This window comes from Carassius carassius, chromosome 4 (genome assembly GCF_963082965.1).
Source record: "Carassius carassius chromosome 4, fCarCar2.1, whole genome shotgun sequence".
Taxonomy (NCBI): Eukaryota; Metazoa; Chordata; class Actinopteri; order Cypriniformes; family Cyprinidae; genus Carassius; species Carassius carassius.
Genome location: NC_081758.1, coordinates 22,790,099 through 22,806,458, shown reverse-complemented (window position 1 = coordinate 22,806,458; position 16,360 = coordinate 22,790,099). Strand labels below are relative to the sequence as shown.

The window sequence follows — 16,360 nt, the reverse complement described above, 5'->3', positions numbered from 1 at the left end:
CTTACCCGCTCTTGACTGTGCTGTGGGAGTTGCAGAAGGACATCAGTGCACTTGTCTGAGGCAATGAAGCCCCCCCCCCCCTCTTCCTCTCGCTCTCTCTGCACAGCCCTCGCTGTGTTTTTGGCAGTCACAACTGACCATCATGTGCCGTGGTGCCAATTTTAGTGAAAACTGGCACATATGGCAGCTGAAGTGCCATATGCCATAACAGAATATTTTTGGCGGTTTCCTCCATTTGTATAATCACTGGATCCGATATAAAAGTGGCTCATTATTAATTATTCCTTTTACCATTTTGTACCCTTTTAAAAGAACCATTTTATGCAAGTGCAGCTCTGAGAGTTCATATGAATATTTGGTCTTTGCATTTGGTCATTTACAAAGACATTAAATCGGATGGGTTTGGGATTCTACCTGTGATTCTTTTGTCAGCACTGCAAAAGCACCTGCGTGTGCATGATTATGAGAAAGACTCCCTCTTTCTGCCTTTTTCCCCCTGCTCTACACACTTGCATAACAAAACCGCTGTGTTGTCTTCCTCTTTACAGGGTTAAGACTCCTTCCTTTTCCTCTTCTGCCCTCCATTGGAAAGACCATGTTAAGTCTTCAGAATGCTCAGTGCACTGCCCTTTCTTTCTTTTTCTTTCTTTCTTTCTTTCTTTCTTTCTTTCTATTACATTTAATTTACACAGCCATTTAGCTTGAATAATTTTTGCATAACTTTTGATAACCTAAATGCATAAAATGCACGTTGACTGTCACTGCTGTAGAAATAAACAGTCAGGACTGAGCTTATATTGTAAAATAGTTTAAATCTGTGTTCTCTTGCCAATATGACAATGCCACAGCAGATGTAAACATTAATCAACACATTGATAAATATGAGCCTTGTTCCTCCATCAGATGATCCCTATTGTTATCATGACATGCCATATATGTTGTCATCCTTAATCTTCTGCAAGAAAAGCAGCCCAACAGCTGAATTGCTAAATAAAAAACAGACCCTTGTTCATTTTAATTATACTCTGACTTGCATCTGTTTGGAATACCTTCATGTTTCTCTTTCTATCTGAAATAAAATCATATCATTCTAGGTTAGCACACAGCGTGTCTGAATGTCCAGAATAGAGTTGTTCTTAATCCCTTAGAAGCTTACAGTTCAAGATCACAATTTCTCCTTTCTCCTTCTTAAACACAGGATTATTTTCTTACCACCAGACAGACTTTTAATACAAAAGAATATCTTAATCCCTTTTAATAATTAATAAAGTCTTTGTGTCAGAAAAATAAAAAAATCTTATTTAACATCAAGGTCATGTTGAGCTAACATCAAAGTACTACTACAATTAGCCTCGGTATGAGGATGCCACAGAGAAATCTGCACTGGGTTGTACTTTACACTGAGAAGTCAGTTTGCCCCATAAAGTGCTGCTAGGGCAATAAATGGGGGTTGGGGGGTTAATTCTGTCCGCTGAACAGCCTCTGACAGCCATAAACCTGCAGTCCATGAGCTAAGCAGATGGCTACTGATAGAGCAAGCTTTCAGAACACGGTATAGGAAAAAGAGTCCTCATCATGCTCAGCATTCAGATTACTGTATGGGAAAGGTACAATTATGGTCATTTGAAATGCATAATGTAAATTGCATTTAATATTTTATCATTAATGCAAAACATATAAAAAGACATCTTAAAAAATACTTTGTGCACAGCATAAAGAATATCTGAATTAGTTACACCTAATGAACTACTGATATTTGAGTTACTATTTTGTAATTCCCGTGAAGATGTAAATTGGGAAAGAATGGTGTTACCAGAATATTTTCAATTTAGTCCTCTCTTAAAAAAAAAAAAATTAAATGTATAAAATCACTGTGAATTACATATTATTGCATATTACTATAATTGAAGATAATACTTGTGATAGAAGATAACAGTCGTTGATATTTTGCAAAATATCTGTCTAGTTGATGGTCCTGAAAACCAGAGGGACCTATTTAGTTAGAAAAACTGTGTTCAGTGCTAATACTGATTCATTAAATGCATTGAAATGATTTAAAGTACATTATACAGACTGTCTTTAATGCCTTGCCATGTACAACAGAAGAGGATTGTTGATGTTGTCCTCAACAAGAAGACTAAATGCAGCATTTCTGAAGAAGAAACGTTTTTGCATTTATTTCAGTTTCTTTATTTTGGTTCTATTTTATTTATTTATTTATTTTTTTTAATTTTTTTTTTTTTTTTTTTTTCATTTTTAAAAACTTGATGTCATTTTACCTTTGCACTAAAGTAACCACAATCATCCACTTGTGCTCAAGAACCATAGCCCAAATCTTACAGTAGACTATAATAATTGTATATTTTATCTTGATTCTTTCATGAACCTGACCAGCTTACCTTCCCCTAACCCATTTAAAAAACTAAAAGATTTTATTTATTAATGACATTATTAATAATTGCACTTCATTACCTTTACAATTTTTATTTATTTCGCAAAAACCTCCAAAACGGTCTTTATATGGCAGGAACACATCATTTATCTTCTGATAAGTGGTTACGAGCCACAAGAAAGATGAATACGTCAGCAGAAAGTAGTCTTAATATCTATTTATCGATTCTCTCGACCAAGGTAATGAGTTGGCTGACATTCAGAATAACTACGTCCGTGCCCCTGTGATCCTACCCAACAGACCCCACAGAGAAATCCATTGATTTGTGTAGTTTATCAAATCTTCAGACTGATTAATATTTAAACCATTTCGCCATATCGGTTAAAAACATCAGGTCTGTAGCGTACCGGCGCAATATGTTGAAGGAAGCTCTGTGTGTGCACTTGGCTGGCTGAATACTCACGGCTGTCTCCCACAGACGTTAATGCAGACATCACAATCCAGTCGTGCTGAGTGAGGTCAGGTTAAGCACGCAGGCTTTCGTGCCTCTCTCCTCCAGAGATGGAGCGCCACAGCAGGTGTGCACGCGCGACAAGCCTCCGGGCTCACGAGCTGCATCTCAGGCTGCAGCAAAGCGAAAGAGCGCCCAAGATGCCGAGAAGTAGGCTATCAACAGAGCAGTTTGTAATTGTCAGTTGGCGAACCTGCTCTGAGAGAAAAACTAGCTAATGATAATTATAATGCAACGACATCATGTTATACACGTTGACTGTACAATCAAAAGTCCAGACAGGAATTGTCCGTGATTTGAATGAAGCTGTGGGACATAGCCTAGATAACCTACTTAATGAACAGTAGCCTAATTAAGTGTCACGTGGAGAGATTTTTGTTGTTCATTTATTTATTGACACGTTAATAAAATATACAGGTTTCAAAAGCAGTCAAGAACACACACAATTATTTTCATAACTTAAAAAGTTATTTTAAAAGAAAAAGAGTGAATTTTTTTTAACTGGTTATTTACCTTATGTTTTAAAACACAATAATGAATTTTATTGTATTTTAAAAGACAGTACATGTAATTTTACTGTAAAATACATTTGTATATTAACACACATAACATTTTGAGCTTTATTATTAATTGGAAGGGCTTTCCCAAAATTCTCTGTGCAAACCATCACATTTGTTTGGATTTTATTTGAAAAGTTACTTTAAGCGTTTTTTGTTGCATTGTATGTTTAGTTGATGTTTACTTCTCAGGTGTCACGTGTGTTCCCCTTAGGGTGTTTGTGTGAGTAATACTGGCTCTGTCTTTGTTATTATTGGTCACAGTAGAAGTCACCATGTGATCTTCCATTGTGCCTTATCACCTATGTTATTATAAGTACATAAAGGCTAACAGTAACAAAAAGATAGCCCACATAGGCTGATATAATGACATATTTAGTTATGAACTGAAAATAGTCATCCCGTAATGCATGCAACATCGCCCCAGGTTTTTTTGTTTGTTTGTTTTTGTTTTTTACAGTTAAGGTCTGCAACCACACACCATGCAGTTTTTGAACCTAAATGTAACAACACTGTGCAGAATACAATCAAAAATAGCATAAGCATCATCTTTTGAATATTATTACAACACTACAATTAATTGAAATGAAAAAACCCCAAATAAGTGAAAATTGTTTTTTTTTAATATAACCGAAAAATGAAATATGTTGCCAATTTGTATCTGTTTTAGTGATTGCAGTGCACTTTACAGTGTTTCAGCATAGACACCTTGCATCTACTAGCTAGCTGTCGGCGACCGAGGAGTTAAAGGGAGGAGACGAAGCGTGTCACGCCTCATTGGGCAGATTATGTGCTGCAAACAAAAAGTGTGTATGTGGGTGCCACTCAGCCAGTGTGTCGGCCCCATCTGCACGCCTCTCTGCGCTCGCGAATCATAAGACGGTCGGTACACTGTCACTTTCGACAGACGGGGAAATGTACTGAATGCACGGACTTCATCGGAGCCGCTGAACACATACTTGAAGATATACTGACTGCAATTGTGACATTTTGTGGATTATTTTATCCTAGTACCATGGTGAGTAATGACAGTTTTGCAATAAAATCAGCCGGAGGCTAGTAATAGACAACATGGGGCTATGGAGTGCCCAAACAGCATCCTCGCAACCATGCAAAGCTCGCAGATGGTAGACGAGTCACTGAATCAGGGAAACTGGCTACACGTCATAAAGTCTTAAAATTGGAATTACAACAAGACCTCAGATTTAAAAAAGCGCAATAAAGTTTAGTCTGAAGCAGGGGGTCAATGGGTTCGTCTCCTCTATTTTAGAAATGCGCATTTATTCATGGGTCTAATATAGTATTTAGTTGAAATGCATATTCATTGGGTCCTTTGTGTGATTCTCAGGAGTGAGACTGTGACCTCACAGCTACAAAAGGAGAAGATCGTGAAAGGATTAAGGGCAAAATTCACACCAAGGCTTTTTATGGATGAACTTGAAGCATTTGTGTCTTGATAATAGCCTACAATCGAGAGCCGGACATGTCCATCTGAAATAGCCTAGAATCCTCATTATTTAATCGCTTTGCAGAAAAAAAAAAAAATCTTTTTTTTATTTTCACAATTTCATTCTTTTTTTGTATTATTCGCGTCAGTGTCTTAAAGCCTACTTTATTTGAGCAATAAATAAGAAGTAAAAAACAAACCGCTCTGCTTTATACCGCAGCCTGTTGAAAAACTGTAAACTAATTTGTAAATTTAATAGCCTATGTTTTTAATAAACGTCTTTTGCGAAATTGAACACAATTCGAGCTGCGTTTTACCTATCTATAAAACTATCTGCAGTAGCAACATTTCCCTCCACTCTTGTCGTTAGAAATAATTTTCACAGTATTTTTATTTTTGACCTCATCAAAAAGCTGGGTGATCGAGTGAAATCCCAGCAAATATGTCCCAACTATACCACTGTTATTGTCTGTTGAAACTATAATAAAACTATAAAAAAACAGATATGAGCAATATGGAATAGATATTAAATATTTCCCCACTGTTTTTAAATGCTACTAAAAACGTACTTGTGTTTAACAAGTTACACGAGTAAACTCCAATTCAGGAGCAACAAAATAGCTACGAGAGATTAAGCTCATGTGTAAATTTGCATTAGGGGTTTGGAGAAGAAAACATATTTAACTCCGTGTGCTGCCTTAATTAAAGAAAATGGTGGATTATGGTAATAAGGAGACATAGCCTACGAAGAGTTCAGATGCAAAAGCCTCTAAGTGCCATCTGAAATTTTCATCTAAAATTAGGATTTTTAATCAAGCTCCTATGCTTAGGTTGAGTCATTTTACTTTAATGGCAATGTGCAGGTCCTTTTCCAGGCTATTAAAGTGAAATAACTGAACATAAATATAGGAGCCTGATAAAAATCCTAATTTTAGATTAAAATTTCAGATGGCATTTAGAGGCTTTTGCATCTGAACTCTTCTTCTTGTAGAATGGAGCTAAAGGTTAGCTGACGTGAAATCAGCGACTTTGACAGTGCTATTGAATCCATTCGATCTCATAAGGCCAGATTTTTATCGCTGTGAAAAGCATGTAAAATATTTCCGACAAGTGGAAGATAAATCAGAAAATACACATTGAGAGTTATTAATGTAATACCGTCACAGACACGCTTTGAAATCGAGTTAATGCGTTGTAAGAAACGACCTTCTCTTCTTCGATTACTCTTCTCCTTGTTTACAGAATTAATAAAAACATTTAATTCTATATGTTTACATTTTATAACATAGATTATACCTATGGCATACAGTATCAAAAATAATAATATGCTACTATAACATGTCAACAAAAGGCCTAATTTATCAATCGAATAGAAATAGCTTAAAAAAGACTCCGTACATGGAGATTGTATTAAATGGTTTGTGCAGTAGATTCACTTAGAACTCCAAATCAGAACTGAGAAAAATATGAAAAATAATTACATACTTTTTATAATGGATAAATGGTGATTTTGTGATATTATTATTCTTTATTATTTTACAGCAAATGATGGAGGAATCGTGTTCGCAGAGACTGGGCTGGGATGGTGACGCAAAAACGATGCAGCAATGTTTAACGGATATATTTACCAGCGTGTACACCACCTGTGACATCCCGGAAAATGCCATTTTTGGCCCATGTGTTCTGAGTCACACTTCACTGTATGACAGCATCGCCTTTATCGCTCTCAAGTCCACAGACAAACGGACGGCGCCTTACATCTTCAGGGTATGGTCAAGCTTTATTTTTTTTATTTTTCATGTTTGAAATGTGTATTTATTTCAAACATATAGGCCTAGGTTGGCTAACTGCAGTATTCTTTTATTATTATTATTATTATTATTATTATTATTATTTCCCCCATTAATACACAAATGTTTAAATGTGGTAGAGGAATTTTTATTCTTTGAAATTAATTACTGATACTTAGTTGCTGACGACTCTAAGTATTCAGTTAAATGTTTGAAGTAGATATTCTGACTGCTTTACTGGTGCTGGATAGGTGGACACGTCAGCTGCCAACAGTTCCTCAGAAGGCCTGATGTGGCTGAGGCTGGTTCAGTCGGCGAGAGACAGAGATGAACAGAACCTCGAGGCCTATGTGAAGAACAGCCAGCTTTTCTTCAGGTCACTGAGGAGAATAGAGAAAGATGAAGAGCTGCTGGTGTGGTATGGCAAGGATCTCATTGAGCTGCTGCTCCTGAGCTCAGGCAGAAATCAAGCCAAAAGCAAAGGTACACTTTGAAGATCAACACATGATCAAAAATAGAAGTTGTTTGTGCTTAAATACTCTGTAAATATAGTTTGAGGTGTTTGCATAATATTGATTTATCAAAGATTTTTAAACAATTTATACACATGAAAAAAGTTGTACAGTGCGTTATTTATATATGTAAAGTAATATTTGACAGAATTTTTTAATTATGTTTTAATAAAATTATGCATTATCCTATCATTATGTAACTGTTGAAGGACATTTTTTTCTAAAATGCCCCCCCCCCCCCATCAATTATGTGTTGCAGGAACATCACTCTTTTTGTGCACAGACTGTAGCCAGCGTTTCCAGTTTGAATTTCCCTTTTTGGCTCATCTAAGATTCCGCTGTATTAAGAGACTACAAAGCATGGCCAGCCCAGAGGAGGAGGCCACTGATGCCAGTGACCAGGCTAGTCTACCTCCTGCCAGGTCCAGTCTCAAACTGGGCCGATCTGATGGCTTCTCCAATCCACAGGAAGGAAAGCCATCCACAGACTTCCATAATCTAGCCAGGGATTTGGAGAATAACAGAACCAGTCCACCGAGCGACAAAGAGGCCGAGATCCTGAGCGAGAACTCAGGAAAGCGCAAGTTCTCTGACATGGAGGACAGCAGAAACAGTGGATTATCTCAGCCTCCCAAGTCCAAAGAGGAGTTGGCCAACTCGGCACAGCAGTACCGTGGAGCGTACGGTCTGGATGAGAGCAGGCGGGTTTTCTCACCCTCTGTTTCAGAGTCGACGGAAACCAAAAGGAGCGCCTTCACAGAGGTCAAAAAGTCACCTCAGAGCTTGAAGCACAGCGGTAAAAACTCCAGCTCCAACTCGGAGAACAAGGAGGCTGGCCGGCCCAGCAGCAACCCGGCTGAAAAGCACCTCAACATCAGACAGGTTCTCAGTGAGACTCAGCTCCCACAGTCCCGAATGGAGACCTCGTCAATTGGAAGCGCTTTCACTTCGGTGCCCCAGCAGGGGGGTGGAGGCTCGGAGAGAAAGAGTGCCTTTAGCCAGCCGTCTCGCACTTTCTCACAGCTATCACCTCTTGTCATGGCACCCAAACTTCTGCCAGCAGTAGACTGCCATCCGGCAGTGGGCGACACTGTCTCTTCCAATAGACTCTACCAGGCAGACCACCTCGCCGCAAAGCTCCAAGGCTCAGAACTAGGCAGCAACTGTCCTGTGCCGGGTGGCATTGCAAAACAGAACCCTTTTCTATACACCACAGCCTTCTGGCCCAAGACTTCAGGCCCCATCCAGCTGCAAATGCCCTCTGCTCTCACGCTTCTGCCCCCTTCATTTACTTCACTTTGTCTGCCTGCCCAGAACTGGTGTGCCAAATGCAATGCTTCCTTCCGCATGACCTCTGACCTGGTCTACCACATGCGCTCGCACCACAAAAAGGAATATGCCATGGAACCTCTTGTTAAAAGAAGGAGAGAAGAAAAGTTAAAATGTCCAATCTGTAATGAGACTTTCAGGGAGCGGCACCACCTTTCCCGGCACATGACCTCTCACAACTGAATTTTTGAGGATTTATTTGTTTTTCTTTCTTTCTCATCTCTTTCTTTTTTCTTGCTTTTTTTATCAAAAGGAAATAAGGTTTATCTGGAGGATTAATCCCAACCCGTTTTGCTCTCATTTTCAAAAGACATTACCGTTTAAATAGTATGTTTTCTTCAAATGTCATGTTTTGTGTATGAAGATGCATTTTGACTTAAAAACCCTAAAATATATTTATTATATGAAGTACTTATTTGAAAAAAGCGGACAATAATAATGTAAGTGTACCTTGGATTTTGTAAATATTAATGTATAATATATATAAATCAATTTAAATGCAGATCATTTCACTGAGAGTTATTCAATGACATGTTATGTATATATGCATAAGGATACTAAACATTAGGGACATGATGTTGAAGTGTATTAAAGAGTGCATGTGAATTATAGTTATTGGTATAAGATGCAGTCTATTCCAAACAATGTAAATACTTGTTTTGTTTGAATACAAAGTGTAATATTTTGTGTCTGTGAGAAATGGATTCAGTGTTTTTCCTTTAAAAATTGCTGAAATTTACTATTTGATAGTTTATCTAATCATGTTGAATGCTTTGACAATAAAATAGCTTTATTTTCAATTGATTGTGTGATTAATTATGCCTTCCTTAATAAAAAATGACAAGGAATTAAACGTTAAACAGCATACATGTAATTTAACCCTTTTAATAGAGGATTGCAGAGCAATGCTTGGTACTGTATTTACAGTTGTTGGTAGTTTCCTTTTAAAAAAGAGCCATAATTCATACAAAAACTCTTATACCATGGTGTACCTATATGCTCATGTCCTGGTTTGAGCTGCTACAGTTTCAGCACTCATTTGTCTTGGGTAAATCAGCGGCAATCCAATAAGTCTATATTACTAAAAAATGTACCATTCATCGACTGTAATATATTCGACACATATTATTTTTGTGGAGAAATGCGCACGCACACACACACACACACACACACACACACACACACACACACACACACACACACACACACACACACACACACACACACACACACACACACACACAACAGTAAAAAGACATTTGTCTAAAAAATAAATAGTATCCTACGAAAAAAGTATAAATTAACCGCATTTACTATAGTTTATTATAATATTAACAGCATTTTTATTATTATTTTTAAACAAGTAAGATTTCCACTTCAAAGGAAAGCAAGTATACTGAATTCAAATCTGAAATAGCGAATCGTTTCAAATCACGATCTCAACTCTGGTAAAGGTTATTTTAATTCTTAGACAATAAAAATAGCAAACAAGTTAAATAAAGAAATAAACGAAAGACGGCTGCTTTATGTCTTGCTGTAGTGTCACTACACTAAACATTACACTACACTAAGCATAACATACATTAAAAGTGTTAATCGTTTTGTTTAATTCATTCTTTGTGTTATTATAATCCTGTAGAATGCTTGCTTCAGAAAATTAGGATAAAAGCAAATTCTACTCGACCCCATTGCTATGAAAAGGTAAAACAGACTTAAACTATAGGCTACTGAAAATTAACTCGGTTTAACAAATGCAATGAAACAACAGCCTTTAATGTTGCAGAAAGGTTAAGTGTAAATTTACATTGGCATAATGTATAAAAAAAAAAAACACAAACGCCCTCTAATTAAAACTGATCTCAATTTAGACATTTATTACATATTTATTATTGGGCCACAATTATAACAATAAAATATAAGTATTACCACCTTAGCATTGTCAATATATACCTGTCATAATAAACTGTGATTTATAATTATTGTTTTATTAGACACTAAAACACAATATGATTTTTTTCTTAGCTTTATATTACATTTATATGTCTTTTTCAAATAGAAATTACAGTTAATAGAATTAAATCAGAACTTGCATTGTGGCTCTTGAAACCAAGGACCCGAGAGGAAGCTACAAGCTGTAGAAATAGCTCAACAGTGACACCATGCTTTTATTATGAAAAATTCAACCAATTCAAGATTTGTTTTTAATGAATTGTGATTGCTTGTTATTGCAGAGCCTTAGACTGCCGCCTAATGGTCCACAGAAGAGACAACAAATCCAAAGTTCAACCAGCTCCAAATCATTTAGTTATTTTAATTATAAAATAACTAAATGTAAAATAACAACAACAACAAAAACATTGTTAAAATAATGTAGTTATATTAATTAGTTACTTTATTAAGGGCTCTTCGGAGTAAGGGGAAACAACAATACTATATGAAGCACTTAAATTTGGTTCAATGTGACATTAATTAAATAAGTTGACCTAAAAACAAACCCTATACCCAATCATAAAAATGTATCAAATAATTCAATCGAGATTATGAGGTAATGGGCTGGGAGATGATGATAGTCACTAATACTTTCTGAAGATATTTATTGCCTGACCCATGTTTTGTGACTGGAGTCATCCATCCCTTCATAAGCTCTAGTTACATTTGTCACAGTATCACTCAGCACCTCTCGGTCAGGCTCAGTTTATACCCTTCTCACATGTGACCAATGTGGTCACCCTTGGCTAACCTAGCTGGCCAGCTTCTCATACTTTACGCGTGATTTTGTCCTATGGTGAACTGCTCTTCCCTGCATCTGTCTCTTCCCTTCATCTTCCTGTTGTTCTGTAACATCTTGGCAATGGGGCCCTTGCATCAAAATAGATCTGTGTGAAACACACCGAACTCAAACAGTATGTATATGATTGAGGTATTTATAGATTATTCACACTAACCACGCAGTGACATCCGAGATCATGACAAGTATGAGAAAGCCAGATGCATGATTTATAACTGACGATTTACAATTTACAACAAGACAAAACAATGCACCAATATTACAGTAATATTAATGTCAACTGTCATTTTATTTTTATAATAATTATTATTATTAATTGAAATATTGCAATGTTTATAATAAATTATTTATCCATGCACATCATTATTTTTTTAAATCATGTTCCCTTCTAATTGTTAATAAAAAACATTAACTCTCCCTCTTCCTTCACATCTAGCAGCAATCTGTCACCTATACATCTGAGATTTAGCAAAAAACAACTATCCAACAATCCAAATGATTCCCAGTGGACACATTGGGACTACATTTTTTTCTCTTTTGAGATGCTGTTTTACTAAGATACTATTTACAATAGGGATGAACAGACAACAAAAAATTTTGAGAAATGAAAGTTCATAAGTGGTCCGATACTGAGTATAGCAACGGACACTATGAATATTCTGGAACATTAGACGACTGATTGCCCCAGTGGACCAATCAGAGTCAAATATTCCAGAATGCAGTGTAATCAACATCAGTAATATATGTGTTTATTTGAACCTCTAAATTGTCTTGAACAGTTTGTTATTCAGCTTGTTTATTCAGTGGATTAGCTATGATTGTGTCATTGCCAACCATTGTTTGCTTCTATTTATATGAAAAACAGGCTGCTTAAGTTATTTTAAAGCACCACACATTCAATCTTCCTCCGCGCTGACACAGACAAATTTACACTTAGCGTACACTTCAAAGATGAACAGATCTGGTTTATAGACATGCTTTTGCACTTAGCATGTTCTCTGTCCTCTTCAACTGTTTGTACAGTACCTGTCTTCTGTGCCTCTGCCTTGCAAATTCTAAGCATGGCTGAGAGTAATAGACAGATTGAGAGCAGGCGAGTATTTTAGCTGCACCTGTCTCTCCTCTTCAAACTTCTGTCCTTCATGGGTCATACACAAACTCTTATAGTATAGAGAAACAGATTGTTAATTGGTTTTAGGCTTCTTCTGCTGACTCTCCTTTCTTGCTTATAAAGTATATCTTAAATGTATTTTTTCTAGGGTATTTTAACCAACAATCTTATTTCAAACATATTTTTTGTTTTTAAGGGATAGTCTAAAAAATGGAAATTCATAAAAAGAAATTACACTTGTGTTGTTTCAAACCTATATGACTTTATGTGGAAAACACAAGATATTTAAAAAATGTGTTTGTTTGTTTTTTCTCCCTGCTTTATGTATTGTAGGACCACATTTTTACTTTCTGGACAAAAACTGTTGAAACATTCTTTAAAATATCTTCTTTTGTCTTCCACAGTAGAAAGAAAGTTAACGACATATGTAAATGACAGCATTTTCATTTTTGGGTGAACTATCCATTTTAGTGGTTTTTTCCTAAGAGAAAGAAAGAAAGAAAGAAAGAAAGAAAGAAAGAAAGAAATGAAAAATAACTGACATTTTTTCATTTTAATGACTGACACACTGATTTTTAGTGAATGGATTTCTCATTTAACTGTATCTTTGATGCTTATGGATCCACTTTTTTTTTAGAAGTAGATTTATCTTTTGCATGCATATGAAATCAAAGCAAAGCGCTTGTTCACATTCCATAGATATAGTTATACTGAACATGCAGGTGTCAGTAGCTCAGCCGCTAACAATGTCAGACACAGCTGTTGTTCGCTCTGCTTATGCTATGGGGTGAACCACAATTGAACATAAATTATGCAACCACATAAAAGATGTACCAGTCATTCATGCACAGTTAATACAGACACCAGCACCATTGCTGTTTCTGGGTCATGCAAGGCTATGATTTATATGTCATAAACAGGAACAAGCTGTATGCTTTACTAAGGCAGTGTACAGGTCACACATTTTATCTTGACTACCAGCAGGTATGTTGTTGTTTCTTGCTCTGGGTCATTTGTCACAGTGCACAGGGTGCTGCTCTCAGAGAGAGGCTGCTGTAAGTGCAGTGGTAAAATATAGGCCTTTGGAAATCCACTGTAAAACTATATGGAACTAATATTTTTTAGCGCTGTGCAGGCATTTCGAGTGTCCAGCTCTGATTACTGCGCCCTGAGCCAGAGCCGTCAGGTAGGCATGAAGGTGGATTTATGCAACAGGAAGTGCACAGGAAACTCCCTGTTGATTGGTGAGAGTGAGGAAATGTGACTGTTTGTTGGTTTTGCTAGATAGGAATAAGGACTAGAGAGGGAAAATAGGGGGAGGAAGGGAAGACTTCCACAAGAGGCATAGGAGTCAGCTATGCCATGAAGGAATGGAGGTTGGAGCAAAAGCCTGGCACTTAAAGCAAGATGCATAGAGCACAGAAAGAGGTAACTGTGGAAAATATATTTAAAAAAAGGCTGTCGCTAAACAAACTCAATGAATTTTTTCATTTATTTATTTTTTTGTAAAATTTCTTACTAGAATGTGATCATTTCAAAATGTTCTGCATTTTAGACCTTTTTAGAAAAATATATAGAATATTTACCTGTGTTGTGATGTAACTGCAATGTCTATTTGTCAAGGATGCCCTGTTTCTATGTGTATTTAGCTTTGATTTAAAATAAAACAGCGCATTCTTGTGGCGCGGATGACACAGAAATGCATACGCAGCACGGTGATATGGAGTGACACAGAGGAGACTATTGACTTTTTTGTCTTTTTTTTTTGTTTTCTTCGCTTACAAAAAGTGTTCCTGTCGCTTCATATAACCCAGATTGCACATCTCATGGCAGATGGAGTATTCTGAATATGACTTTTCATACCTTTTCTGGACCTTGACACTGTTATTTACTTGGCAGTCTATGGGACAGCCTCAAGCCTCCAGGTTTTCATCCAAAATACCTTAGATTGTGTTCCGAAGATGAACTGAGCTTTTACGGGTTTGGAACGACATCGGCGATGAAGTGATTAATGACAAAATTTGCATTTTAGGGTGGAGTATCCCTTTAATAATGTCAGATAACACTTAAGCAAAACATGGTCAGGTCAAAGTGAAATTTTTGGCCCCAAATTTGTATCAATATATATATATATATATATATATATATATATATATATATATATATATATATATATAATGAACACACACATATATATATACATTAAATACATTTAAGTGTATATACATTTTATACATTATTGTGTAAAATAAATATTAATTACAATTGCACCAACTCATTGAACAGCCTCTATATGTATTAGAAAGGAGAATGGTTTAATTATTAAATGCTACAGTTTCAGATCACACATAAAGGAAAATTTCACAGATGACACTCACTGACACTTTTTAAAAGTACATTGTAACCTTTTATTTACCTCTGTCTATAGAGGGAAAGGCTCGTTTTTATCTTGCCTAATCTGTCAGTAGGTACTGATGGCTACACTGACAGCAATCGTCAGCGATTGCACTGCTCACTGACAGGCAGCTCCGTCTGTAACAAGTGAACAGGTGCTTCTTTGTTCCTCACCAAATGCCCTCGATCACTTTGCAAAAACACAGCCCTGGTTTTCTCACAAATAAATGGGAGACTACTTTGTTCAAACAAGTGTTTAGATCTATTATAGATTAAATGCTTGGCTGATCCGTGGGCTGTTTTGAAAAGACATGTTTGCTATGCGTGGACATTTTCATGTCGCCTCATGCTCCAACTCTTAGGAATGGGAGGAGGGAATTGGGTGAGAATCTTTGACCCCTAGAGTACAGCTCAAAAAATGGGTATCTGGTTTGGGGAAACCTCTAGATTGAGAGCAAAAACCTTCTCTCCTGTTCCGCCTTGCCGCGGCGGAATGTTTCAGATGACTGTAGGCACGTTTGCAAAGGACTAAGGTTGAGAAAGTGGTTCAGGGGTCAAAACACATACACATACATAACTTGATTGTTATTTCAATAGTGCAATCTACACAAATCATCAGAGAAACACCCTCAAGCACATGGAAATTCCCTTAAAAAACAAATATCTATGATTCCCAAACCAGTGGCTTTGAAAGGGCTTAAAAAAAAACACTAGTCACAGGTAAAGAAAAATGAGAAAACTGCTCTCTATTTTAGAACTGTGTTTATGAAAGTTTTATGAAGGTACATTTTAATCCTTTATTTAATTTAAATTTAATTTAAAGACCTTTATAAGACTATAAGTAAAGGCAATTTAAGGAACTAATTGAAGGTTACACAAATCTTCCTCAGTAACTGTGGTTTGCTTTCCTGTGAAAATGTCAAAAAGCTTCTTAAATCAAGGTACATTTACCTGAGAAGCAAAATGACCTAAGAAGTCTTCTTGTTTTCTGAAAAGTTTTCACGCCCTATTAACATTTTTTGTTTGGTTTTGTTTTAAGCATAAACTCACAGAATTTTGTTCAGTTTCTCAGAAAACAAGACTTCATATCTTTTTGCATCTCAGGTGTTTAGATATTTGTACTGGAAAAGCAGATGAAATACTAAGAAAGTTATTTATTTATTTATTTTGCTGTGCATGCAACATTTCGTGCCATGCATTTATGAATTTAAGACTTCCCACTAGAGCTGTAATCGGGCCTTAAAAGTTAGGCCCGACAGGACCCGAGCCCGACAGGTTTCGGCCCGAGCCCGACATTTTGACTGACAGCTTTTTAAAAGCCCGAACCCGTTTACAGCCCGACTCATGTATGCATGCACACAACTCTTTTGCCTTTTGTCAAGAATGAGTCATTTATTTATGTTTTATCATAATTTATTAATAACTAACGTAGACTACACCACTTGGAAGTTGGAATAAAGAAATAAAATAAGTCCTCTGTGACATCTTTTGCCTCGCCACTAGCAGCAGTCATTTAATAAAAGAATAAT

General features: G+C 36.4%; 1 protein-coding gene across 1 annotated transcript; it reads left to right on the top strand.

Moving 5' to 3' along the window:
• The first annotated feature begins 4,271 nt into the window (after positions 1–4,271).
• Positions 4,272–9,338, top strand: LOC132139516 (PR domain zinc finger protein 8-like). The gene is made up of 4 exons (XM_059547920.1): positions 4,272–4,478; positions 6,450–6,674; positions 6,949–7,180; positions 7,469–9,338. Exons 1-4 carry the CDS (start codon positions 4,476–4,478, stop codon positions 8,719–8,721), a joined length of 1,713 nt encoding a protein of 570 aa, XP_059403903.1. The 5' UTR covers positions 4,272–4,475; the 3' UTR covers positions 8,722–9,338.
• The last annotated feature ends 7,022 nt before the right edge of the window (positions 9,339–16,360 follow it).

Coding starts and splice junctions, on each gene's coding strand:
- LOC132139516 (XM_059547920.1), top strand. Junction 6,675..6,948: donor CGGCGCCTTACATCTTCAGG/GTATGGTCAAGC, acceptor GGTGCTGGATAG/GTGGACACGTCAGCTGCCAA. Junction 7,181..7,468: donor AAATCAAGCCAAAAGCAAAG/GTACACTTTGAA, acceptor TATGTGTTGCAG/GAACATCACTCTTTTTGTGC.